Genomic DNA, 27278 nt, shown 5'->3' with positions numbered 1-27278 from the left:
GTGGGCAACCTCATAGCTCTGCCCATAAATATCTTGTGGGGAGATAGTCCTGTCTTCTTATCAGGTGTATTTCTCATTGACATCAGCACTAAAGGCAATGCATCTGGCCACTTCATATAGGTAGCTGCACACATTTTTGCCATTCATCTGTTCTACTAGTCCTGATGCTTTGGGCGGTAGCTACAATGCAGCTTCAGTTCAATGTCCAATGCAGCACACTAGAGCTTAATCACCTCATTGTCAAAGTGTCTGCCCCTATCTGATTCTAAAGAGACCGGAAATCCGAACCTTGGTATTAGCTCTCTAAGTAACAGCTTTGCGACTGTGAGACTGTCATTCCTACGTGTAGGATATGCTTCAATCCAGTGACTGAAAACATACACAATCACCAACACGTACTTCAAGCCTCCACACATTGGCATTTGAATGAAATCCATTTGCATCTTGCTAAACGGATCTCCAGCTCTCCCTATGTGGCTCAAGGTCACCACAGTCCCTTTTCCTGCATTCATCTGTTGACAGATGATGCACCTGTGACAGGTAACCTCTGAGGCTTGTCTAAATTTTGGATTGAACCAGTCAATTTTGAACAATCTGATCATTGCATCTCTCCCAAGATGTGCCTGTCCATGATAAAGCCTGGCAAACTGTGACAAAAGGCTGTTTGGCAAAACCAACTTCCCCTCCTCTGAGACCCACAAGTCATCAGCTCTTTGTATGCATTGCATTCTCTGCCACGAACGTTTTTCTTCTCTGCTAGCACGGCCCTGCAGTGATTTAAGCTCATCTAATGTGTCAACCACTCTTAATGCAAAGTTCAAACATGTTTCATTTTCAGTTTGCGGTAACAATTCCCACTGATCCTTGAACGATATACAGTTCAATGCGCAAAACCTTGCAACTTGATCTGCATAGCCGTTTCCCATGGACACAAAGTCTTGTGACTTAACATGAGCATTGCATTTCACCAAGGCAATTTCAAGAGGTAACTGAATCGCATGCAACAAATCCTTAATCTGTTCGCCATTTTTAACTGGAGAAACAGAAGAGGTCATGAAACCCCTCTGTGACCACAACTGGCCAAAATCATGTACAATGCCAAATCCGTATCTGCTGTCCGTATAGTGACTTTTAGATTTTCAGCTGCGTGGCATGCTTTAGTAAGGGCAATTAATTCTGCCACTTGTGCGGAATACACTCTTTCGAGCCAGGAGGCCTCTATAATACCGGTAGATTGTACACACAGCATAACCGTCTCTCAGTATTCCGACTGAGTCTCTCAAACAGGATCCATCAACAAACATAATGCAGTAATTTTCTTTTAACTGCGTATCTTTAATGTCAGGTCTGGGTTTGGTACATAGTTCTGTTACCTCAAGACAGTCATGCTCCACTTCCTCTGCATTATTAATCTCAGTGTTTTCAACAGGAAGTAGAGTTGCCGGGTTCAATACAGTACATCTCTTTAAGGAGACATTAGGTGACCCCAAAATAATTGTCTCATATCGGGTATGTCGGGCATTTGTCATGTGCTGGGTTTTAGTTCGAGTCAACAGAATTTCAACTGAATGTGGAACCATTACTGTTAAGGGATGTACCATCACTATGCCTTCACACTGTGTGAGGCTCTGACCAACTGCGCGCAAACAACCCGGTAAGGCTGCTGCGACTGGATCCAAGGCAGCTGAAAAATATGCTACAGGGCGGTTTGCACCTCCATGGACCTGTGTTAAGACAGACAAAGAACAAGCATCACGTTCATGACAGAACAGCAGAAAAGGTTTTGTGTAATCAGGCATACCTAAGGCTTATGCCCTACACATGCACTCTCTCAATTCCATGAATGACTCAAGCTCTTCCTCGGACAGAATTATGGTATACGGGTCATCCTTAGTTTCCTTGCCTGTCAACTTTATCAATGGTTTAGAGATAATCGAAAAGTTGGGTATCCTCTGGCGACAGTAGCCCATCATTCCCAAAAACTTCCTGACATCCCTCTTGGTTGTGGGGGGGGTTCATCTGCAGTATGGCTGTCAACCTTTTTGATATTCTTCTGGACCCTTTCTCAATCAAGTGCCCTAAGTATTTCACCTCCTTCTGACAGTACTGCAGCTTCTATGGAGCCACTTTATGTCCGTTCTTTCCCAAGTGATTCAATAAGGCAATTGTGTCATACCTACAGTCATCTTTTGTTCAGGACGCAATCAGCAAATCATGAATGTACTGCGCTAGAGTCGAACTGAAAGGCAGTTCTTATGACTCCAAGTCCTTCTTCAATATCTGATTGAAGATGGAAGGTGATTCAGAAAACCCTAGAGGAATTCTGCACCAACTGTACACCTTGTCCAGGAATTTGAAACTGAATAGAAATTGGCTGTCCTCATGAAGAGGCACAGAAAAGAATGCTTGAGACAAGTCCACAACCGTGAACCATTTTGCATCACACGGAACTTGAAACATGATCACTGCTGGGTTTGGCACTATAGGGCAACCTTGTAGAAATGTTGTGTCACGAATAAATAAATATATATCACGTGAAAAACTGTACCTAAATTACAGACACTATAGGCCTCATCACGAACCTGGCAGTGTCAGGAGTGCCAGGTTCACGGATGACAGCTGTACCGTCACCAATGCGGCGGTCCGAGCGCCATATTATGACTGCGGCAGTTGTGCTGCGATCGGACTACCAGCACCGCAAGAATGAGTCGTCCTGGCCGTCTGGTGGTCCTAATGCGCCAGGGCACCACTGCCCTGGGGATTATGACTTCATTCTCCGCCAGAGATTTCATGGCGGTAACATCACCATGAAAAGGCAGGCAGTGAACGGGTGCTGGTGCACCCTGCATCCTACAGCACTGCTGCCGGCTCCAATATTAGCGGGAGACAATGCTGTAGGGTGTTTCCCCCTAGGTCGGTGGGAAGAAACTCATAATGGGCCTGGCGGGTAGGCAGCCACAATGGCAACAACTTCCCCATCGGAGGTTTGGCGGATGGGTAAAACCCTCTCCTGAACTCATAATCAGGCCCTAAGTGATCAAGTATTGGGAAAGCCAACAGGTCTGGTTTTGACAATCTGATGTAAAAGTTAATTATAAAACACAATCTATTGCAAGCAAATGAGACTGCATATAGCATTTGTCAAAAATTAAAAGGAAAAAAAGAAAACAGGACACAGCCTAATACCTAATAAAAATGTAACTGAAAAATACCCATCAAATATGATTTTAATAGAATAATACTGCTTTTTCCTAGCAGGCACATTAACACAGTATGAGTACAGAAACAATTCTTTTTTTTTTTTTAATCTTTATTTTGAGTTAAAACATCACAGCAAGCATGAATATTAAAACAATATGTGCATGAGCACGACAAGTCAATCAGATACAGTAGACCAAGCCAAATGTACTACAGTGAGAAGCCGGGGTGTACTACAAAATTTAGTGTCTAACGTAGGGCTTTAAGGGCCACTAGTGGGTGGAGAACGGCTGCAGTCTGACATAGTGTCTCTTATTCACTGAAGGAGGGTTGTGTGTCTGAGCTTGGAGTAACGTCTTTAGAGGTCATTATATATGCTTTTGGTTTAAAGTCAGAGGTTGCAGAGAGGCATACAGTTCACTGGTGGTGTCGCAATAGGTGCGATTCCACATCCAGATTGCCTCCCTGGGGCGGACACCACTGCCCTAGTGCTGGGCAATACAGCGATTAGTCAGCAACAGTTTTATAGCAGTGAAGCGCTGAGTAGCTGTTGGCAATGGCTTTACATACCCCCAACAGAGCCTCAAAGGGATCGGGGTGATTGCATGGTCGATCATGCAGGACAATACAGAATAAATGGTATCCCAATTTGCAGAGATAACAGGGCAGGACAAGTGTAAAAAATCGGCATGCTCGGCCCTGCACTTTGGACATTGGTAGGACTGTGTAGTATCTAGTCTTAGAAAGTGTGTGGGGTGGTGTACGCTCAGTGTAAGAATTTAAGTGTAACAATTTATGACTATAGTTGCCGGACTGTAGTCGCGTCAAACTACTTCTGTGCTACTCCTATTGAGGTGTATACCGAGGTATTTAGTGGAATCATCTCTTCAGATTAAAGGATAGGAGCATTGGCAGTGTCGTTGGTAGGAGTGAATATTTATGACTTGTTCCAGTTCATTTTTAGTAATTTTCAGATTTGTAACTGGGTCACGAAAAAAATAGCAGAGCGTCATGTATATAGAGGGAAGCAAGCAGTGGGCCATGACAAAATTGAAGTTCCCAATGGAAATGGCGCACTAGAGGAGCCATGCAAAGGATGAAAAAAAAAAGGGGGGGGGTGGGGGTGTGAGTGTGCATCCTTGGCAAGTGCCGCTGGTTATTGGAAATGTGTCCAAAAGCGCCCCATTAACCCGATCCGGGACGAGGAGGACTTGTATACTAGTGCTGTGAGATCTCGGAAACCCTGTGGTATACCTAATTTGTACAACACGGCATGAAAAAAAGGCCAGTCAAGGGAGTCAAAAGCCTTTTTGGAATTTAGCAGGATGGCAGCTGGAGATATCTGATTAAGGAAGGCAAACATCGTGTGCAAGTTAGTTGAAATAGATAAGCGGGGAACGAAACCTGATTACATGGGGGCTATTACGCTTTCCATTAATAAGGACAGATGTGTGGTGAGGACTTTGGCAAGGATCTTATTGTCATGACTGAGTAGTGACAACAGGTGCTATGAAATGCAATGTTGGGGGGGCTTCCCAGGAGGAGGATACCTTGTCAGAGTGGGACTCTGCATAGACCTCAAGTAGGTGAGGAATTTAAAAAAATCTTTATACGCCTTGTGGGAAGCACCCGTAAAGCCCTCAGACCCTGGAAGCCTTAGCACTGCAGAGCGAATCTATAGCCTGGGACACCTCCTCGGCGTTGATGGGGTAAGCCAGAAATTGCTGCTGGCCAGTGTTGAGCCACTCCATTGCAACCTCAGCCAAATAATCCAAATGTTCAGTCTCTGTAGTGGAAGTGCGCGTCATATATAAGGATCGATAATACACTGTGAACGTAGATAGCTAAACAGGAGTGTCTGCGGCCATCTCCCCATTGTGCATCTGGAGAGTGGTTACATAAGAGGATTGATTAGATGGGCGTAGCAGGCGTGCAAGTGTACAGCTCGGACGCTCTCCCTCCCCGTAACACTGTGTTGTGGCATACTTCCTGAGGTACAGCACCTCCCAATCGGCAGCCTCCATAAAGTCCTGCAACAAGGAGACTTTTCACGGCAGAAAGAGAAGTTTTGGAACTGATATAGCTTATTGATCCAATGCTTGTAACTTACTCTCAATTCGAGCAAGGTCTCCCCTGATAGATGGAGCACCTCGGAGTGTCTGGCGATGCACACCCCTCTGATGAAGGCCTTCAAAGCATCTCAGAGTGTGATGTGCTTTTGACCAGTACCCACACTGAGGGCAAAATACTTGGATATAGCATCACAGATTTTGCAGAAAACTGCATTGTGTAGTGCATTTGCGGAAAAATGCCACGAGGGAAGCGGAGGGGACTGGGGAAGAATACATAGAGTGGCTATCACAGGGGAGTGATCAGACTGTGGGGGGAGTCTGTGTTGGGTGTGTAAACGTTAAAAAGGAGGAGAGGAACGCCAGCCAGAAGACTCAAACAATTAAATAGCGACCCTTTGCGTAAGCTGATTTGTGGCACATGAAAAGTAGACTTTTATGTATAAGTATGCACACTCCCCTAGAATAGGAGCTTTAATGAGAAAAATAAGGGTTCCCCCCCCACCCACTGTGAAGCAAAAGTGCAGGGCATGTAGGGCAACAAGGAAGTTTCATGTAAAAAAAAAAGCAAGCTTAAAGGCATGCTTGTGCGAATAGTTAAGGTCCTGTTTACCCTTCCTAGGATTGTTCAGCCCCCTCATGATCCACCTAGCACAAGATATGTCATGAGCAGAGTTGCCCATGGCATGGCATGGCATGGTGTGTCATAGGTATGGTGATGTAGCAGTAGAAACTGAGCGATTAACTGTTATGCAGTGTTGTGTGATTGAAATAACAGGAAGGAGATAAAACCGTATCCAGAACAATATAAACAACACCCATCACCCCTCCCACACCATAGAGGAACATTTCCAGTGAAGTCCCCAAATCCCACAAGAACAGAAAGAAAAAAAAAAAACATAACATAATATACACCTTGGAGAGGTAGCAACGCTCCGTAAAGGGAACACTCAGTTGCCTTGTGTGAGGATAGTTAATGAACATTATTCAGTAATTATCCGCCTGTAATAGTAAGAAATCACCAAAACGTATTTCAGGGGGATCAGCAGATATCAATCAGTATGGACCATTTAGCACCCCGGGGAATAGCTGAGACAATAGTTAAAGACCACCTACATACATGGCTCGATGTCTCTCACTGGCAAGGCGCCATGCGACACAGTCGGTGGGCAGATCGCAAAATCTCTTGGAAAGCAGCATCCTGACGCAGACTGATCCAATTTATGTTGTTTGCAACAAAAAGTGTGGTATCATCTAGCGTACTGAAGATATGATACTGTTCAGTTAATTACTCAAACGTGTAGGGTACAGTATGTTATAGCGCAGGTCAGCCCATTGAAACAAGTTTTTAAACATCGGCACATTTGCGTCGAGCTTTCTGGACAACAGGAATGGAATCAAGGTATAGAAATAAAGTAATTCACTGAAACTGCAACAGGGCTTCAATGTGATTATACTTGTGAGTTCTCACCAGCACACCTCTCGCTGCGGGGGCCCCAGGGGTCCAGTCTCAGGCCGCTGCCCGCAGTCCGGTCAGGCTAAGAAGGTCACCCACTGTGAGGGCGCAACACAAAGCGCCAGGGAGGTTCAGCAGGCTCAAAGCCACGACCCGCTGCAAACCCACAGAGGCCCACACAGTCAGCGTGATGCCTGGACAACACAGGCCCAATGCCCCACATCAGTCCCCGCTCCAGGCGTACGGGCAGACAGGGAGGCCAAAAACCCAAGGCGACGCCCTTACCACATGGCAGCGCAGGAGACACTGAGAAAAGCCGCAGACTGTGCCGCAGCCCCGTCCTCAGGCTTGCCCGCAGCCCCTGTCGCCGCGGGTCTCTGAGGACTACATCAGGCCATGGCGGCAGGTTGGAAAAGCCGACACGCCTTAGTGCTGCTCAGGCAGGCACCCAGTTGCCAGCAAGAGGGTCAGTGGTGCTCAGGATGCAGGTTGGAGCAGAGGATGGAGGCGGAATTCATTTAAATGTAGGAAGTGTCTCAGGAGCTTCACAACAATACAGCCATCTTGGTCGATGGTCAGGCCATGCCTGCTACAGAAACCATTCTTGAGCTTAATGCACATAACATGAATATATGATTCTTATACAAGTCTCAGGTCCACAACCTGTGATACTGGAGAAATCACTTAACCTCCCAATATCTAACAAAATGAGTGTGTCCATGTGTAATGTGCTTTCAGGAAGAGTTTGCACTATGTAAAACCGAAAAAAGTGCACAAAGAAATTAACGTATTGGATTTGAATTACTGCAACCTGGAGACCTAATTTAAATGTACAACAAGGATAGAACTACCCCCGCTACTCTCCCTCACCCCACAAACCAGTAACAAACAATGACAAAGCGACAGGTCTTGCTTTTGGGAACTAGTGGTGGCAAAAATATTTTTTAACCAAGGCGCACAGCATCCCACATGCTCTTATCTGAGGAAGAGAGGAATTTGTTTCACAATTTATTTGGACAATATTCTTTAGATGTCTCAGTGCAAGGAGCTGCTGGAAAAAAACAGCTGATGATAAGGAATCACATCTGGTGGTGGCTTGTCTGAAAAACAGCGGAATTTATTTGGTAACTTATTTGGCCAATATTATTTGATGTCTCAGAGCAAGGGATTGCTGGAAAACAGCTGATAAGGAATATTTTAGAGAGTTTTGGGTTTCTAATAAACAGAATTATATAGTATTAGAATCAAAGGTGATGGAATTTCTTGATTTTCACATAGACATGGCTCAGGCAAAGTTGTTACCAGTGAAGAAGGTAACTTTAATTAAAAGGGAGATAATAAATATTTGGGGAAAGAGGTTTGACATTAAGAGATTATGAAGAATGACTGGCCTTTTGTCATCTTATTTTCAGGCCATTTTTCCAGGTCCGTTGCATTATCAGATGCTGCAGGGACTAAAGGATATGCTTCGAAAAAAGGATTATCTTGGTGAGACAGGATAAGTTTGACGGAGTTGGAATGCTACCTACAAAATTTGGTGTTAATGGCAAAGCATTGTTTTTGTTGTGCACCAGATTTTGTCATAGAGACAGACGGAAGATTGCAAGACTGAGGACCATGTCTAGGCAGTAGGAAATCTGGTGGATGCTGGTCAGGTTTGGAAAAGAGCATTCATATAAATTGTTCGGCGTTGAAAGCAGGGCTTTATGTATTAAGAAACTTCAGCAGCGGTTTGAAAGGAGGAATAATGCTTTTGCAGATTGACAATATTTTGGTGGTTTCTTACATAAAGTTTTTAGGAGGAATAAGGTCCAAACACTTGGCATATTTAGAAAAGGAGTAAACTTGTTTTTTTTTTTTTTTTTAAGAACAAAAGGTATGGTTGACACCAGAGTATTTACCAGGGAAAGAAATATGTAGCAGTTTGGAATTCAAAGATTTTAAGAGATTACAGCAACTTCAAGCTGGATCAGAAGTATTTCAGGAAAATATAGTATGGGGTCCTTTGAAACTGTTTTCTTTTTTTGCAAGCAGATTGACAGCACAGACTAAGGATTATTGGAATGTGTTTCTAGATGCGGGAGCATTAGCATTGCATGCTTTTCAACAGAAGTGGCTGGAAAATAACCTAATGCTTTTCCGCCATTTGAATTGTTACAGAAAGATCTGTTAAAAGTGAGGCAGAAAAGAAATGTCATTCAGGTCTTGTGACTCCTTTCAGGACTTGACATGTTTTCAGTGGTGTTGGAGTCCTTTAGTTTTAGTGGTAAAGGGAGGACGTTTCAGAGAGAAGGGCAGATACATCCTTTAGGGATGAGTGGAGTGCTCAACCTTCTTTGGAGGGTACAAGGAGAATATGAAGGCTTTTCGAGAGAAGCTGCAGCTCTTCAAGGAATCATGGGCACCTGGAAAAAGCACAGGTAAAGAAAAATATGAAAAGTATGGGTTAGTTGGTGCATGGTACGGAATTTAGCTCCCATGGAGGTGAAAGTGGTGTAAGTGAAAATCTTTCAGTTTCAGAAAGGATTGAAATACAGGGCAATTAATTGTTAGATATCAGTTGATGCAGAAGGACATGCTTTGAAGGATGGAAGATCTATAGGTAGGGAAGTGTTGGTTTGGGGATAATGAAGAGTATAATAATATGAATTTTGGGTGGCAGCACCACAGAGCAATGGGGACCGATTCTGATCCCACACCGTGTGACAGCTGTCGGCCTAACTCTTCTGGCTAGTTAGCAGCACCTCACCAGCACCAGAGGTAAAAGTGATTTGTGGTAGTCTATCTTATGTCACTCCAAGACTCTGCAGGGGAGTTGTGGTAAAACAGACTGTACCCCTTTCTCTCAGTTATACAAGTCTCATACATGCAAAGACAAACAGAAGCAGCATTTGGTTCAAAAGGTTTTATAGAAGCAACTGCGTTCTATGCAAAAAGGCATGAATTGCTATTATGAGGATAATGAAACACAACAATATTACAGCACTAGGAAAGTGAAACAAAGGAAGAGTCCTACCATATTGTCACAATAGTGTGTCTAATATCCCTACCTGCACTACTAAGTTTCTACATGAGAGCTAATCCATCCACCTAGCCCCTGGAAGGAAGCCCAATCCCCATACCTGTGTTCAGAGGAAGAGAATTCTGTTAGCCTGCTGGGAGTTTTCCCACGTAGACGAAGAGGAAGCGTGGCGTTTCAGCAGAAACTGCAACAATGTGCAACATGAGATATCAGGCTGTCTGGAATGTCCCCTCTAAGGTGGTGGGGGCAGCATGCTGTTTTAAAAAAAATCTGAGAGCTGCCCTGATGTGACAACACATTTTTCTGTGTAGGGTAGACACTGCTCTCTGGACTGGCAATACCCAGTAAGCTAACCTCTGCAGCCTTGGAGTGAGCACAGAATGAAAATGTTGTGCAAAAAAATGAATAAATACTGCATGGAAGGGCAACTGATAAAAATAATAAAACATTGCCACTAAAATGAAGCCTTGCTAAAATAATAAGAGGAATAAAATGAAAAGTGACTAGGTGAGAGGGCACATGCCTGAGACCCAAGCTAAAATATATGTGCCTACATGAACGTTACAATAACCTCACGACAAAATGGCGATTCTCCAAGCAATATGTAGAGAGAATAGAGATTTCATTAAAGATAGGGCGGCTAGAATTAGCCCTCTCTCCTCCCCCTGTGGGTGTGTATTAAAGACATTTTAGAAAATTAATTTTGATACCATTAAAAAAGAAAAAGGAAAAATTGTGTTTATTTTGATTACAGAAGAACAGTAATATAGAAGCTACAAAGGAAGCAGCATCCAGGAGAAGATTTTGACGTAGAGGAAGAATGGATTGTTGAGGAGCAGATTTAACACAGGGAAAAGATTCTAGGCTATAGACTGATAGTGTGTTTAATTCTAATTTCTGGAATGATTATGTTAATGTGTATTCCTTAAAGGAGCTGCTGTAGGAGTGGCATTAAACAGAATAATGCATAACACTAGCCGCTGTATCTTTAATGTAATCTAAATTCTCTCTATATATTGTCTGGCGTATCACCATTCTTGCACTTTCTTATTCTATTGGTGTCCAGGTGAGCCACTGGAAAGTGTAAGCATTATCTTTGAGATAGGGTTTGCAGATGATATCACTGGCGTTGAATTGATAATGGGCACGCAAGTGGAGCTAAAGTTCTTTCAGTGTAAGGGGTGAAATAGTAATCTTTCTTCAGGCCCTTAATGAATCATGCTGGAGCAGGTAGCCTGCTCTTAAGAGGAGCCAGTTTGAAGTCTGGGAAAACATGGAGCAAAACGTTGCCACTATTCAGATGCAAAAGAACAAGGGCTTTAATGGCAGTTCTTAAGTTGCTTTCACGAAGGAACAGTTTTACTTTTAGTATGTTGAGCCGGTTGTGTGTCAGAACAACGCAGGTCTTTAGCACGCCTGCCTTAAGAAGGCGGCCCAAACCACGAATGCGTTGCTGCAACGCATTCTTTTACCACGCAAGTCATTACAACGACTTGCGTTGAGGAAAGCGCTGGACTTTGGAATAGTATAGTTTACTATTCCAACTCGAGTCAGCACCACAGTAGGGAAAGTGTTGGACTTAAAGTCCAACATCAGTCCAACAACACTTTCCCTAAGGCAAGTCGTTGTAATGACTTGAGGGGTAAAGGAATGCGTTGTAAAGATGCATTCGTGGTTCAGGCTGAGTTGTAAAGGCACAACGTGACTCGAGCCTCGTTGTTAAGGCTGTTTCCCTATTGAGCCGTCACCAAGGTGCCATGTTTTCAGTGGCAGGATGCTCCTCAAGCACAAAATGTGTCATGGGTGAAATAATGTAGCTTGGTGTTGACAGAAAGCTGGGTATTAAATCAGTTCAGTTTCATGTCAATCAGCCAGGTTTGGACTAGTTATTGCTTCCTCTGGGTGAGTAGCTCTAGTTCAGTTTTGGTGGAGTTGGGTTTTAGAGTTGATGCTAAACATTCTGATTTGGGGAGGTGGAGAACATGTGAAGCTCTGGATGAACAGAGCAGAGGAAACTTTCCTGTCGAGTTGTGTTTTTTACATATTAATGGACATTAATGCTGTTGACTGGAAACAGAATTCCGATCCGAGGAGGCATGCCTCTGCAAACAATAGCAGATGGGATCCCCAGGTTAAAAGAAGTTCCAGCATATTGCTTCACAATGTTGGCGCTATAAACATTTCTATCCTAGCTATGTCTTCTAAAGAAAAAGTCACGATTCTGCAGTTTTGTGAAAATATGGATTAATTCCAATTTGACAGTATCAGAGAAAAATGAGAATGGCTTCTTCCAATGGTTCACATGTTCACCCCAGGAAACCTTCACAAGCTTTTAGACACCAAGCTCAGCCAAGATGACCATCTCATTAGCCCGCTTTCGACCAGTTATATTTTTGCCTTAGAACCTGTTCTTCTCCCACTCCTTGCAGATATAGGTTGGCTCTAAGAGAGATTTTGGCTTAATCTGGCAGACCTTCCTTAATTCAGATATGTTAAGATACCTTGAATCAACCGTGATATGACCACTAGTAGACATCAAGTGGAGATCAAGTAAAAACCTCATTTTCTCCCTCTCACCATCTGAATCTGACAAATTGTAATGTAAGCCCTCTTGTCACTGAGTAAAACAATCACGTAGATTCTAGAAATCTATTTGGATGTTAAGGAAATCCAGGCTACGAAGATTCTGTTTTTTTAATTTTAGTTGGAGATTTTATAATCATCAAGCCTTAGAGAAAGATACAATTTAGTGGCAACTACTTTTTACTGCTCAATTTTAAGGCTTTGTAGAAACAGATATATATTTCTTTATATGTTAACTTCATTACTCCTCTGCTATACATTGCTGGCTTAAGTTGATCTTTCCCGACAGAAGGGTATACAGACTACAAAAAGCTATAGCATTTTGTGAACAGAACTGCTGTACATAAACTGCATGCAGTATCTTGGTACGTGTTCTCTAGGAGACAACGAGATACTTATGAAAGTGATTGTGTAACTATATTTCTCACTTTGTACTTTTAAATATTGTTCTATGAAAAGGTAACTTATTAGTCCCTGGGGTATAAGATACTTTATCACATTGTGGAGAAGTTATAACAGGAAAATGTAAACAATGGTTCAGATGTTGCCATTTACCTTGCACAGCAAATTCCTGTATTTTGTTGAATACGTATTTTTAACTACAATTTTGATTATGTATTGTCATTTGTACTATTTTATGAAATGTACATTTCGTGACTTCAGTTATTCTTAACAAACCTTTACGAACACAGATTTTGATGACATCTGGCCTCTGATGAGTTTTCGGCATGCTGACTGCAGGGACTTCAGTAGCCCAAAGTCATTAATGATTTTGCTTTTGTTCCACTGTACTTCCTGTCTTTCATATGAAATACTTGTTGGTGAATCTTTGGCATTTCTAAGTGTTGAGGAATTTAGCTTATACTTGGATGTTTTAATTGGAGTGTGGGTAATCATATGGTTATCCAGAAATAAAGCTGATGATACAGCTGTACAGTACATTTATTGGAGGCAGCAGCGTTTCAGAAGAACTTCACTCCCCTGGACAGAAAGCAGCACAATTAAGATTTTTGCACACAGTGCATTGTGAGAAGTCTTCCTTCATGTTTCTTCTGCAGGGTCATCTTTTCTAGGGACTCTAAGAGTGTGTTTCATGACCTGCGCAGAGGGTCAACACAGGAGGGCAGCTGCCTGGGCATGAAAGCATCGATGAGAAGTAGGTTATCAGATAGGGAATTCTTCGTGTCTATGACAAACATCATGTTTTAGGAGGAATGAGTTAGGCTACACTTAAATTTACTCCTATCCAAGATTGTTGTCTTTCCAGTGTATGTTGACTGAATGGTCTGTGTTAGACTTTTCATCCTTGGTGTGGTCTCCAATAACTTTTTGCCTCTGTTTCCCAGGTTGTTGATGTGTGCAGGACTCTGATTCTGCTGTTTTTGTTACTCTGGGCACTTTACCACTGCTAACCAGTGCTAAAGTGCAAGTGCTCCTTTACAAAATGTGTATGTAACTGGCTTGTCCATGATTGGCATATTTGATTTATTAGTAGGTCCCTAGTACAGTGTACTAGAGGTGCCCAGGGCCTGTAAATCAAATGCTACTAGTGGGCCTTCAGCGCTGGTTGTGCCACCCTCCTAAGTAGCTCTGTAATCATGCCTCAGACCTGCCACTGCAGTGTCTGTGTGTGCAGTTTTAACTGTAAATTCGACTTGGGAGGTGTACCCACTTGCCAGGCCTAAACCTTCCCTTTTCTTACATGTCAGACACCCCTAAGGTAGGCCCTACGTAGCCCCAAGGGCAGGGTGCAATGTATGGTTAAGGTAGGACATATAGTAATGTGTTTTTTATGTCCTGACAGTGACATATTGCTAAATTTGTTTTTCACTGTTGCAAAGCCTGTCCCTCTCATAGGTTAACATGGGGCTACCTTTAAATATGATTGAAGTGTAGATTCCCTTTGGGAGCGGATGGACATGTGGAGTTTGGGGTCTCTCAGTTCACAATTTAAAAATACATCTTTTAGTAAAGTTGATTTTAAGATAGTGTGTGTGAAAATGCCACTTTTAGAAAGTGGGTATTTCCTTGCTTATATCATTTCTGTGTCTCTACCTGTTTGTGGATTCCCTGTCTGGGTCGGTTTGACAGCCGGGCTGGTTGCACCTCACACTAGACAAAGACACAAAGGGAGCTGAGGTGTAGTCTGCTTTTCCTGATGAGACATCTGTGCTAAGAGGGAGGGGAGGAGTGGTCACCCACACCTGAAAGGGCTGTGCCTGCCCTCACACAATGCAAGCTCCAACCCCCTGGTGAGTGTCTGGGGCCTAGCCTGAGCAAGGCAGGACTTCACATTCAAGAGAGACTTTGCTTTAAAGTAGGCCTACTTCAAAGGAGAAATTGTGTATAAGAAGGCCACCCAAAACCAGATACTTTAGAACACTTCTGGAAACCAAGAGGAACCTCTGCCTGGAGAAGAGCAGAAGAGCTGCCATGCCTGTGACTGTGCTTTGTGGAGCTATCCTGCAGTTGCTGCTTCTACTAGAGTAAGATGTCAAAGACTGGACTTTGTGTCCCTTCCATCTTGTAAAGATCTCCAAGGGCTTGATTTAGCGCTTGCCTCCTGTTTGAAGTCTCAGTGACAGCAAAGACTTCTCTCTGCCAGCACCTGGAGTTTCTGGAAAGACTCCTACTCTGCCAAGTGGTGCCCATCCAGTTCCTGGGACCCTGAAAGGAGAAGCTGGCAGATTGAGAGGAAGAAATCCACGCAAAGAACGCCGTGCGGGGAAAAGATCGAGGAAACTCGGATCTGCGGCTGGAAAATCGACGCGCAGCATTGCTGACGGAGGCTGGTGAGATCGCAACCCGCGCTGCGTGGTTTTCGGATCATCGTGCAGCTGGAATTCCAACGCAAACTCCACTGGGCGTGTAAAAACAACGCAAGGCCTGCCCCGACCCAAGAGTGCTGACCGGGTCGACGCATCGCTCCCCTGCGGAGAGAAGAAACGACGCGCTCTGACCCGACGAAAGGAGAAACAACGCAAGGTCTCGCTCGTGAGTGAAATCGGCGCATCGCAAGCCCTTTTTGACGCACACTCGCCCGTGCCGGGTTATTTTTGACGCACCCAAGATACATTTTCATGCTAACAGTGTTAGTGTGTGTTTAAAACTACATGAAGACTCTTTTTGCTTTTTAATTGATAACTTGACTTGCGTAGTGTGGATCTGTGTTGTTTTGTTTAGATAAATATTCTCTATTTTTCTAAACCTGTGTTGTGTCATTTTGTAGTGATTACATTAAGTTAATGTGTGTGTTGGTACAGATACTTTACACCTAGCACTCTGAAGTTAAGCCTACTGCTTGTGCCAAGCTACCAAGGGGATAAGCAGGGGTTAGCTGATGGTGATTCTCCTTTACCCTGACTAGAATGAGGGTCCTTGCTTGGACAGGGGGTAACCTGACTGCCAACCAAAGACCCCATTTCTAACAGTCTGCATAGCGATGAGCACTCCTTAATTTTGTGAATGCATGCAATCTTTGGTAAGATCTTGATATGACTCTTGACAGAGATGTAATAAGGATGTGGAATAAGCCATGTTTCTATATCAAGGAAGGCGCTGAAGTTCTAATAGTTTATGAGGGCCCCAATGACTAGAGTGGGCAATACTGCACTACATGTGTTAAGCATGAGTTTGGGAGTGTGAGGGTGTGTGACGTTTTGAGGGATGGGTTTGAAACTGGGTTTGCGTGTTGTGAAGATGCAGTGAGTGTTTGTGACGATGGGCTGCTTGAGGTTCTGATATAGTCTTACCATGTAGGTGCTTTGTGAGGTTGCAGCTGTGCAGGGGTCTAGCCAGAAGCCTTACAGGCTCAAGCAGCAGATTATTTGCCTGAATCTGTCCTCATCTGGGAGAGAGAGTCATTGGGAAGGCGTGGATGGCGCAAAGTAGGGAAGGAGCCAAGATATTCCAAATGGGAGGAAACCAACTCACTTCCTGTCGAAAGAGATGCTGGGTAATGTAGTGATATTAATTTCTCTCGACTGAAATGAGACTCACTTTGCTAGCTTCTTCTTTTTCACAATAGTTTTGGCAAGAACGCAGTGATGTCACTTCCTGCTGAGATGGTGCTGGGAAATGCAGTGATGTCACTTCCTGTTTAGATGGTTGACGGCAAATTGTTTCACTTTTCTGGCTCTTTATTGATGGTTTTTGGTGGGAGGCCAGTGATATCACTGTAGTCGAGATGGTAATGGCAAATGTGGTAATTTCACAACTCGCTGTTGAGATGGATGTTAGGAATGCTTCCTGCTGAGATGGATGCTCACAAACTAGAGCAAGCTGTGGTTTGGTCTGGAAACGTACACCTTTCTTCAGTATACATTCAACTTTTTAAGAACTGACAAACGCGTTTCCGTGAGTATCCTAGTAAGCTCCAAGAGTGAATTTACTTAACACTTCTATCAGTGTTTTAAAACCTCAGTTATAGTCAGCTTTACTGACATGCAATCCTAACTTGCTGCTTTGCTATAATTTGATATTAATATTAGTAGCCAAACCATCTTTAGATGCAGGGTAATAATTTTTGAATATGTTCATACAGTGAAAATGTAATTTATTTTGTTTTTCTGTCCAAAATTCACCTGTATGATTTAAAAACTCTTGAAAAAGCGTAATGCACTAAATATTACAGAATAATGCCCAAAACAAAATTGGGACTTTTAGATGCATCCCAAATATTTTCATTGCATTGTGCCATTTTAAAAACTGCATGTAGTAAACTCTGTGATATTAATATAAAAGAATATATCTGTAAATAATAATCATACGAACTCACTTTACCTTTCTGAAACCAATATTATTCTAACGATAACGTCTGTATAATAATTGCAATAATAATAATAGCAATAACAGCAATAATAGAAACAATACAAATGAAAATAATACAGGTAATATGAACAAATCTTAGGCTTTTCTTGAGGTACAACGTATCGTTACAATTCCGCCAAGAGGGTTATGTACCTTGTTTGGCACACTGGCAGAAGAGAGGTCACACAGTACCACCAGGATGTCTACTTTCTAACCCAAAGCTTGAGGCTAGTTTGTCAGTATCGGCGAGACGATTATTAATGTTTGTGTCCTCTGGGAAAGCAGTTGTAAATTAGTGCAACTCAACATACACACGACTGTTTGTTTCAAACAAGTTAGTTTTTATTAGACCCTACTATAATTATCCTTACTACCTCATTTATCCACGCGTTATGCCACTCACTTTAAGCTTTTATATTTTTCATTCCAAGACACTGCAAACTTAAGCTTATTTCCCTTGCGCACACCGGTTTTAAATGCAATCTTGAACTAAGGATTCCCGTGCAATATTGCTTTATACCCTAAACCAACATCACCACAATGTTTTGGTAATTGGAGCCTGGCGTATGTTCAGCTTCCCTATTTTATCATTTCTACTCACGCACAACAGTGGCAAAAATGCAAACACACTGGCGGCTAGCAGCAGACCATACTATTTGGAATGCAAGCTAAACCCCAACCGAGCCTTTACATATTCTAGCACACCTTTCCTAAACTGCAATCATTAATCCAATATAATCATAACAGCGCAGATCAGTGACGATGTACTCGTAATCTTACAATTCAGAACTTGAAAGGGGGGCCTATCAACATTTTAAATATCACTGCTCATTTTTGCCGTTTTACATATGTCAAACATTTTTCTGTGCTGCCTCTATTGTTCCCTAGCTAATTCAAATAATTAAACTTGCATTTTCTATTATTCCGTATTCTTATGGTTGTCATTTTTTCTTAGGTCACTGGAGCGTTTTTCACGTTAGTGTCAACATATACAAGTTGATCTACAAAGCAATATTTCTTTGACATGATTGAGTAATACAAGTTTATGTAGAATAAAGTCAAGTAATTTGTCAGGGACACGTCAGAACGCCTTTCAGAGGGCCACAGGCAAGCAGGGGTTACTGGGTCCAACCGTGGGGGTTGAGTGACATTTTGCTCCAGTTGTCCCTAGGTCTGAGAAACTGGGCCAAGTACTATCACTTCAGCATTTGACTCAATGATGGGGCAGGTCGAGCTGTCTAAGGCTAGTCTACTGAGGGAGGTAGGCACAAGGTATGTGTAAGCTCATAACGGAACATGCCCAAAGTGGCCCCTATAAATTGACTGTTAACTCAAATACTTAATTTGCTTAATAAAGTAGTATTTAGTATACAAGAAAACACCACATGAAATAAACCAAACAGTAGACGATCAGGCTAGCAATCAGGCAGTGAACAGGGCTGTGTTAAAAGTGGGTACTCCCCCTCTAACCTTGTCCAACTCCCTTTTCCTCTACTTTAAGCACTGTATTCTTAACAAATTTCGAGAGGCAGCCCCAGGTGCAACCTGCACTAGCGATGCATATCAAAGTCTGACTTTGGCCTTGAAAGATTCGCTCCGCAGGCAGTGCACTGTCAAGCCCATCCAAGTCTCAAAATGGTCAATGTCCTTGCTTCAGTCTTACTAACCACATCCTGAAGAATCTCCCCTGCGCCCAAACAACGAGCATCTCGCACCACACCTCTGTCAGTTGGAAGGGTAGGTTTGCTGAGGCAGTTGCTAGTCGTGACGTCTTCCAGGTGGACCAGCTCTTTCACAGTTTTCACCAGTAAGGTGGTGAAGCAACGTCAATGCTGTAGGGTCGTTTCTGTTCTTGCTCCTCAGCCCCTCTGCAAGTCACAGGGAATTATTCGACACAGGTGATGGTCCCCATGCTCCTAATGACCCCCTTCTGGCATCTGGGGGGTCATGGGCAACAGTCCCAAACAGAGCAGATCATCGGGGTGATGGCTTAACAGTCTCGGTGGCCCCCTCCACGCATACTGGCATCACAGACACGGGCGATGACCCCAGTAGTTTCAGTTGCAAAGGATGACTGTCACAACATTCTCAGTGGTAATGGGCGGCGCCCCTACATTCTCAGTGGCCCACTCCTGGCATACAAGCGTTCAGACACAGGTAAATGTCCAAAGGCATCAGGAGATGGCCTGCAACTTCATGGCAGTCCTGACAGGGGTTACAGACTTCTGCCATGATAGGACAGCTTTGCAGACAGTGAAAAGCGTGCGGGTGCTGCTGCACCCTACGGAACGCAACATTGCTGCAGGCTCCATTATGAGCTAGTGTCAATGCAGTGGGAAGCTACCACCGGGCCAGCGGGTGGAAAAACCATTTCCACCCGCTGATCCAGAATGGAACTTGTAATGGGGCCTGCGGAAAGGCGGCAGCACTGGTGGCAACCTGACCGCAGGAGTTTAGGGGGAAGGCTTTTCCGCCTGTCAAACTCAAAATTACCCCTTTGTATCCTTTCTGGTAGGTGCAAAGCCGGCTAAAAGCATTGCCCACAGCTATTTATAGAATTATCTCCCTTTACAGTCAATCCAGGAGTATTGCACACTTAGACAAACGTTCTGCATGAATTTAATCAGTCCAAAGTAAAAAAAAATCTATTGCAATATTCATAATACTTTGTTCATTCTTTATTCAATATTCTAGCTTAAAACATTCTTCACACAGCCAAACAGCGAACGTGTTTCAGTTTGAACTGCTTTGGGGCACACAGACAAGTAGTCTTTATAACGGTTTGTTTTAAGTGTTTACAGAACTAGTACATTGGAAAAAGACATATTTTTAGGAGTCATTTGGTAAGTCCAAGTTTCACCCAAAATATTTTTATAGCATTATTTTATGTTGATAGCTTGACTAGTCTTCTTTGTGCAGATATGTCAAAATTCATCAAAGCTTGTAGTACTTAAACACATTTTGCATCAATAATCACTTATGGTTTAAGTATTAAACTGAGTGATCTGAGATGAAAATATGAAGTACTCATCCAATTTTACTTAGGATTTCTTCTTTGAAGGAAAAATCATTTGGGAACCTACATCTCTGCCACCATCATCAGACTAGGGTTATTCTGCCAACAGGATGCTGCCAATTCTGCCAACGAACCCCATGGTCCTCTTGAGCTGTAGTTTCCCCTCTCTCCATTAGACCAGAAGCTTTGTACTTGGAGCACAGAAGTAGTCCCTCTACCATTAATTAATAATAGGGCATTTATAGAAAAGAGGGAGTTCCACTATATTTATGAGAGGATAATTTTCTGCATCAGGATTGGGAGTTTAACCCAATTACCAATCTTTGAATCCATTAACTAGAGTATGACAAAGTTCTACTTTTGGTAAATTTGACCCTCGTCGGTAATGCTGAGCAGTACTATTTACCAGGTAGGTTTAGGCCATGCAACCAGCAATAATATACAACACCAATCATGCTGATGTCACCATCTGCATTTACAACAAGCAGTATTTCTTCTGATGTAATGCCATAGATATGGGGAATAGTTTTACAAGGATTGCTTTTGCTGCTGATCATTGATGTAATAGTTTTAGAAGATGGCACGTTATATATATATATACACACATATATTCACTTAAAAAAAACAAAGGTTACAGGAACGTTATAGTAAGGCTCACATTTTAAACATACGAAACCATAGAAATTCACCAGTTCTAGTTACCTCAAGTAATTATAACTCAAACCCTAAGGTAACTATAACTCGCACCAGAGTGCGTACATCAGTGTTTTAGTGGGTGTGTGAGCGGGTCCGTGAGTGTGTGCATGAGGGTGTCAGTGGGTGCGTGAGGGCCTGACTGGGGCTGTGAGTGGGTGTACGAGAGTCTGAGTGGGTGCGTGAGTGTCTGGTGGGTCTGCGAGTGGGTGTGTAAGTGTCTGAGTGGGTATGTGAGTGGGAGAAAGATTGAAAGAGAGAAGAGTGAGAACGAGAGAGATAGAGAGTTTCTTTTAGGATTTGATGTATGATATACTTAGAATAAAATATTTCTGCAGAATTTGAATAGAAAAATGTATTTGTCATTTGAAAAAAGTAAGATCACCTTCCAGTGTGAGCCATAAACATTTGCACTTCCCAAAAAAATAATTAAATGAGGAAAACGACCAGGGATACACCTGAATTCAAACCCTCAACGCTCAGTGTGAAGGTCTGTGACCTTCATACTTGAGAAATCCCATTATGGGGTATCTGGGACCACGGGGAGCCTCAAGGTCTCCCTTCTGGTCCCTGACTATTTTTTTTTTTATGTATTTTATTCTATTCCCTTTATGGGCTATCTGGGACCACGGCGGAGCCTCAAGGCATCCCTTGCAGCCCTTTTTTGTTTCCAGCAAGGAAGGAGCTGTTTTAAGTAGCAGCTCCCTGGCTGTTTAAGCAAAGCTTACATCTCTGTTCCCTATATGCACATCTGGGAGGGGAAGGGAGACAGCCCATCTGTTACAAATATATATTGCCCCCAGGACTTGGCACACCCGAGGGCTTGAAAGATGAAGTGGACTTCTTTTTTTTTTTTTTTGCCAGATCCACTGCGAATCACGGAGAAATTTTCTATTTTAAAAACATGCTTTTCAGCCCAGGGGTGGGGGTGCTCCTTTGAGACTCCAGAACCAGAGCTAAGGGGTCCGGGAGTTCATACCCTAGCCCCTTTTGTATTTGTTATTCTTTTTTTCTGGGACTCCGCTTCAGCCGAGTCCCAAGATGGCTGCCAACACTTCAATGACTTTCTTGCTGAAGTGTTGGCAGCCAATCGGACCACAGCATGAGATCGGGAAGGGTTGTGCAATCCTTTGCGTCACCAGATATACACATTTATATTTAATTTAGTTTCTCTAACACTACTGAACTGATTTACAGCAAAACAAAGCAAGGTTGCTTTCTGGACCAGCACGTACCTGTCTGCCGATAGTTTCAGCATTATCACTGTTTAAAATCCCTATGGAAAACATTTTCTCAGCCCTCAGGACGGATCACCCCAAAACATTTCCAGACAGCAGCTGACATTACTGGCAAACTGTTTTGGAAAGTTTTGTAAAGATGTGTCAAGCAGTCCAAAAGATATAGGCAAGTAAAAAAATGCTTTTTGTATAGAAACTAGGTCCTAACTGCAACTACCTAGTGGTGACTGCCACTAGGTTTTATATATATATATATATATATATATATATATATATATATATATATAGTAATTTCTATGCAGACATTGCCTCTTTGTATGTTTGCTTTGATGTAAGACTATTCAACAGATCAGTACCTGTGAAAAGTGTGTGAAATTCGTGATGAGAGGTTTTGTTGGCTTTGTCCTGAGTCTATACCATGATATAATATGCACATACTTTAAAGTGACAGTCGTAGGCAAGCATCACTCTGATTTGAAATAAATCTCAAAGCAAGAAACAAATTGAATTCCAAATACAGCCTAGATAAGCTGTTGGAAGCACTAAAGTGATGCAATTTCAGTGACTGTCAGACACTTTGGGCCACATTACGAGTCTGGCGGTCACTAGACCCCAGCTCTGCAGTACTGGCGGTCCTAATCTGCCAGGGCAGCACTACCGTGGAGATTACGACCCCCTTCTCCGGCAACGGGTTCATGTCGGTACCACCGTCATGAATAGGCCAGGGGAGAATAGGAACAGAGGGCCCCCTGGCCAGCACCATCGCAATGTTCACTGTCTGCTTAGCAGACACTGAACATTGCAAGGGTGCTGGTGCACCATGCTCGCTACAGCATTGCTGCCGGCTCGATTACGAGCTAGAGACGAAGCTGTAGACTGTTTCCCTCTAGGCCAGTGGGCAGAAACTCAGGTTAGCGGGAAACTCTTAATTGGTCCGGCAGGAAGAAAGCCTGTGTGGCAGAAACCTCCCTGTCGGACGTTCGGTGAAAACCATCCGCAGAACCCATAATGACCCCCTTTATCATTCTTGGTTTGTTGGAATTTTCAAGGAATGTAGTATGTTTGTGTCAAACCACAGGTAAAACAAGCAAAAGGAGTATGAAAAAGTTACCTTGCAAGGGCTGGTGTTGCCATATCAGACTGGACTCCAATAGCCATGGGCACACCTCCACAGCGAATATTTCCTAGTTCCTCTGCCACTGCTGTAGAGTAGGTAAAGTCCAGGCCCATTCCACCATATTCTAATCGAAAAAAATATTAAAATTAACCTCCTGCAGTAGATGAATACAGAAAACGTGGAATTTCAGAATTCTGGTTACATAATATTACTACTGAATGATTTTAAACCACTCTGTGTAGTTGTTTATGATGTAACAGCACAAAAGCAGATTACAACTCAATGCTGTACTACCAGTTATTAAAGTATACATGGCATTATAGAAAACTATAAATTGATATATAAGTATAGCTAAAAGAGCAAAAAGTAAAAAATTAAAGCAAATTATGAGTTATCTGCATCTTGGTACAACTAAACATAAAGTCGGAAATATGCACCTGTGGGGAATTAATAACTTCTTAATATTAAGCTTTAATAAGAGAACAGTGTAGAATGAACAAGTGAGGAAACGGTTAATTTTATAGAGTCTTAAATATAAAGAAGAAGACCCTTAAGAAATTTAGTCAGAAGCTTGCATTTAACTGGCGGTGCAATGTATTCAAGAAGTTGTTTTAACGCAATATATTAAAAATAATGGACTTTATTTGCTCTAAAATGACTACCTTTATATTTGTAGTATTATAAAGGCTAAAGTCTTGATGTACAAAGAGACAGGCCTCAAACAGTGGTCACAGTTTGCATAATGGCTTTTTGCGACCTACATAGGTCACGTGGAAAAAATCTCAAGTTGCACAAACGCCTGCCTTACTAATATCAGGAAGGTCGCTATTTGTGATTCAGTGACTGGCTACAAACATAGGTATATTGGCCTGCAAGGTACAGTAAACCAATAACTCAGCGTTTGAATTTTTACATTACCAAAAGTTATATATTTTTTTTAAGTAGCCAGTGTTCCTTCAAGAATGTGGTGACACTTTAAAAACATAAGTTTCCCATTTGCGAAGAAATCGGGGGGAGCAGGCAGCTGTCTCTTGGACCACTGGCTTCTTCCACACCAAGACCACAGACAGATTCTCAGAGAATGGCAGACATCTACGCCTTAGCAAATCTGCTATCGCTTCATCTGAGGATTGGGTAAAATTTCAGTGGTTACCACGCACACATCTCATATGGAATCTCTATAGGGCACTCTTTCCTGCCCATTCCTATTGGAGATTCGGAATGAGGCATAAAACACCTCTGCAGTTCAGAATGCCTTTTGCAAATTGAAAATGTGTTTAGTAAATATTAAAATGTAAATGGATTTAGCAAACCACAAGGTTTGTGAAAGCAAATAACTTTAGTACATTGGACCATAAGATTTGTATACGAAGTGCGGAAATCACTGAACGCGACAATGACTGTGGTTTGTCTGTGCTTATTATTCTTAAGGAGTTGTACATATATGCTGAAATATATTTTATGTTTTATGGCAACTAGACCTCAGAGAACAACTAATCATATATTTTTCTCAACAGTGATATAAACAAGTCTTCAAGACCATTGATAACCAATAAATGTGGACAGCAAACAGGAAAAACAACTGTAAAAGAAGATGCTAGGAAAAATGCGAACAGCATGGTGAGAATACCAAAATATGCTACAGAAAGGAAACTACTGGTGATGCTACCTACTCCATTCAAGCTGTCAAACTATGGAACTCCCGATTTAAAAAAAAATAAAAAAAATAAAAAAAAGCAAGAGAGTCACCTGGGGTTCAGAAGGACGGTTAAGACCTGGTTATTTTCAACATGATGCATCAGAGAAGGTATATGGTCTTTTCTCACAAAAACGAGTTCAGTCACAAACTCTGGCCTCTATGCCTACAAACAGATGACCTGAAGGGCCCTCCGAGATCTGGGGAGAACCAAAGCAGCACAATCCTGTTTCAAACAACCTCCTAAGAATATCAGGGAAGATTCAGATTCCCCCTACAAACATACCCACTGACATGTCTGTATTAAACAAATACATAACAAAATGAAGGATGAAATCACAGAAATGGGCCACTTCTCCAAATCTTTGCTGACAAACTTAAATGACCCCCTATCCGAATATACCACATTAAAACGACCCAAGTACAAAGTGGTAAATTATGGAAACAATATTCACTATAAATGTAACCTATCAAAGGATAAACTCACCAACCAAACAGAACACAAAATGTGACAACATATGGCACCTATCCACCTATAACAATCAACTTTCCTTCTCCAGTTTCTACCGATTGCACACTACCTTAAAAATACTTCACACTACTGGAACCCTCTGACAACTAACCTTGATTGAAATCTATCCATTGTTATCTCTCCTTCCTATTGAATGATTTTCTCCTTACCCTCCATACTCTTCATGCCTTACTGTCCCAGAGCGCTATCTACGCTGTGCATGCCTATCTGCTTTACAGTCTATTATATTTCTGGCCATATCTCAACTCACAAATCACAAATTCTTCAATGTATCCTTTTTTGCAATCAAACAATACCTCACTCCATCTACTCATCACATATACCTTTTGTATGAACTCCCAAGAATGACAATACCCCCAACAGAGTAAATGCGTTGAATAATTTCTTGAGAGAACAAGTTTAATCCCAATAACTAACAATTAATAGATGAACTATTAACCTTGGGTTCCCGAGTAACATGCTCCTTGCCATACTTAGTACTGTATTAAGGTAATTACAATACAGTCAAATTCAATGTTCAGGACAAAGGTAACTCGAGGATTGGCATAGCCAACACAACAAGTTGCAAGAGATTCAAGGATACCCCACTTCCTGCAACCTGTAGATTGGGCATTAAGAGTGCCACAATGCACTTTAAAACCTGTGCTAATAAATTGACTATTACTTCCTGAAAACCTAGGAGCTAATATTTCTACTGAGCCAACTATGTTTTCTGAAAATAAACAAATTTCTCTTTACTGATTAATCAATTACTTCCAGAAAAAAATGTATCTACAGTATCGATTTTACTTAGTGACAAAATAATGCTTTAATTACGGTTTCCTCAACATAAAAGCCTTTCCCCCACATTCGATCATCACCGCCCAGTTCACAAGCATGCATAACTATCAAAGTTTCAAACGCTTTTATACTTACACACATACACTAAGAAACTTGATACACATCCCCGCTCACAACACACAAGACAGCTACAAATCTCAAAATCTGTCCCTTCCCTCCTCAGCACGCTCTGCCCTCATCTTTAACTGACAATGTAGTTCTTTTTTCCTTTTTATTTTCCAGATCTTACAAAGTTTGGAAGAGATAAGTAGACGTTTGATTGACAGAGGTAAATCTACGGCAAATGAATTAATGTCTTGCCACATTCTCAGTAACGTAAAGATGTTAAAAAAATGTTGCCTTATTATTTTTAGAAAATCAGTCATTTATTTTTGAGCATATACGGTGGCATAATGCGTGATTACCCAGGGCACAAGATGTGCCTTGAGTTATCTATTCCGCATTAGTGTTTATTGATGAGGGATTTAAGCAAGCCTGTGCTGAGTCTTTGGACAGCTACTGTCATGACATACCACCAGTAACGGTAAAAAAAACACAAGTGCAATGGAAATGTAGTCCCTGTGGTCTTGGCAGGAGCAGTCGGTTTTGCACTAAAGTAATTCTGTGGAAATGCGAATATCTGTTTTCTGTCTATGTGGGTGAAATAATCAGGCCAAAATGCAACAAACCTTAGTACCGCGCTATCAAAGATTAATTAACATTTATAATTTAATATTATACAGTGTCAATATCATCAAAACAACAATGAAAAACATTTCCTTTACTAATCTAGCCGATTAACGAAATCAACAAGATCACAGCGGGGCTGGTTAGTGTTATTAGAAAATAAAACCTTGATGTCTTTCATCAAGTTATGTCTGGTGACTTTTGACCTATTTGTGTTATTGCATATCAAAGCGTTTTTTACGTCCTAAAGTCCGCCTTCAGAATTACAGACTACTTAATAAGCAAACCATGTACTTGTTTTATGGTGAAGAACGGAAAAACCCTATATGTCAAGATTCAGTCC

General features: G+C 42.1%; 1 protein-coding gene across 1 annotated transcript in view; it reads right to left on the bottom strand.

The window, feature by feature from the left end:
- The window catches only part of LOC138262018 (probable acyl-CoA dehydrogenase 6), a 593995-nt gene that overhangs the window by 305622 nt on the left and 261095 nt on the right, over positions 1–27278 (bottom strand). The window contains exon 3 of the mRNA XM_069211670.1: positions 23196–23325. Coding sequence (XP_069067771.1) covers positions 23196–23325 — 130 coding nt within the window. The remainder of the gene's footprint in view (positions 1–23195; positions 23326–27278) is intronic.

This window comes from Pleurodeles waltl, chromosome 10 (assembly GCF_031143425.1).
Source record: "Pleurodeles waltl isolate 20211129_DDA chromosome 10, aPleWal1.hap1.20221129, whole genome shotgun sequence".
NCBI lineage: Eukaryota > Metazoa > Chordata > Amphibia > Caudata > Salamandridae > Pleurodeles > Pleurodeles waltl.
This window is presented reverse-complemented; position numbering and strand designations above follow the sequence as displayed.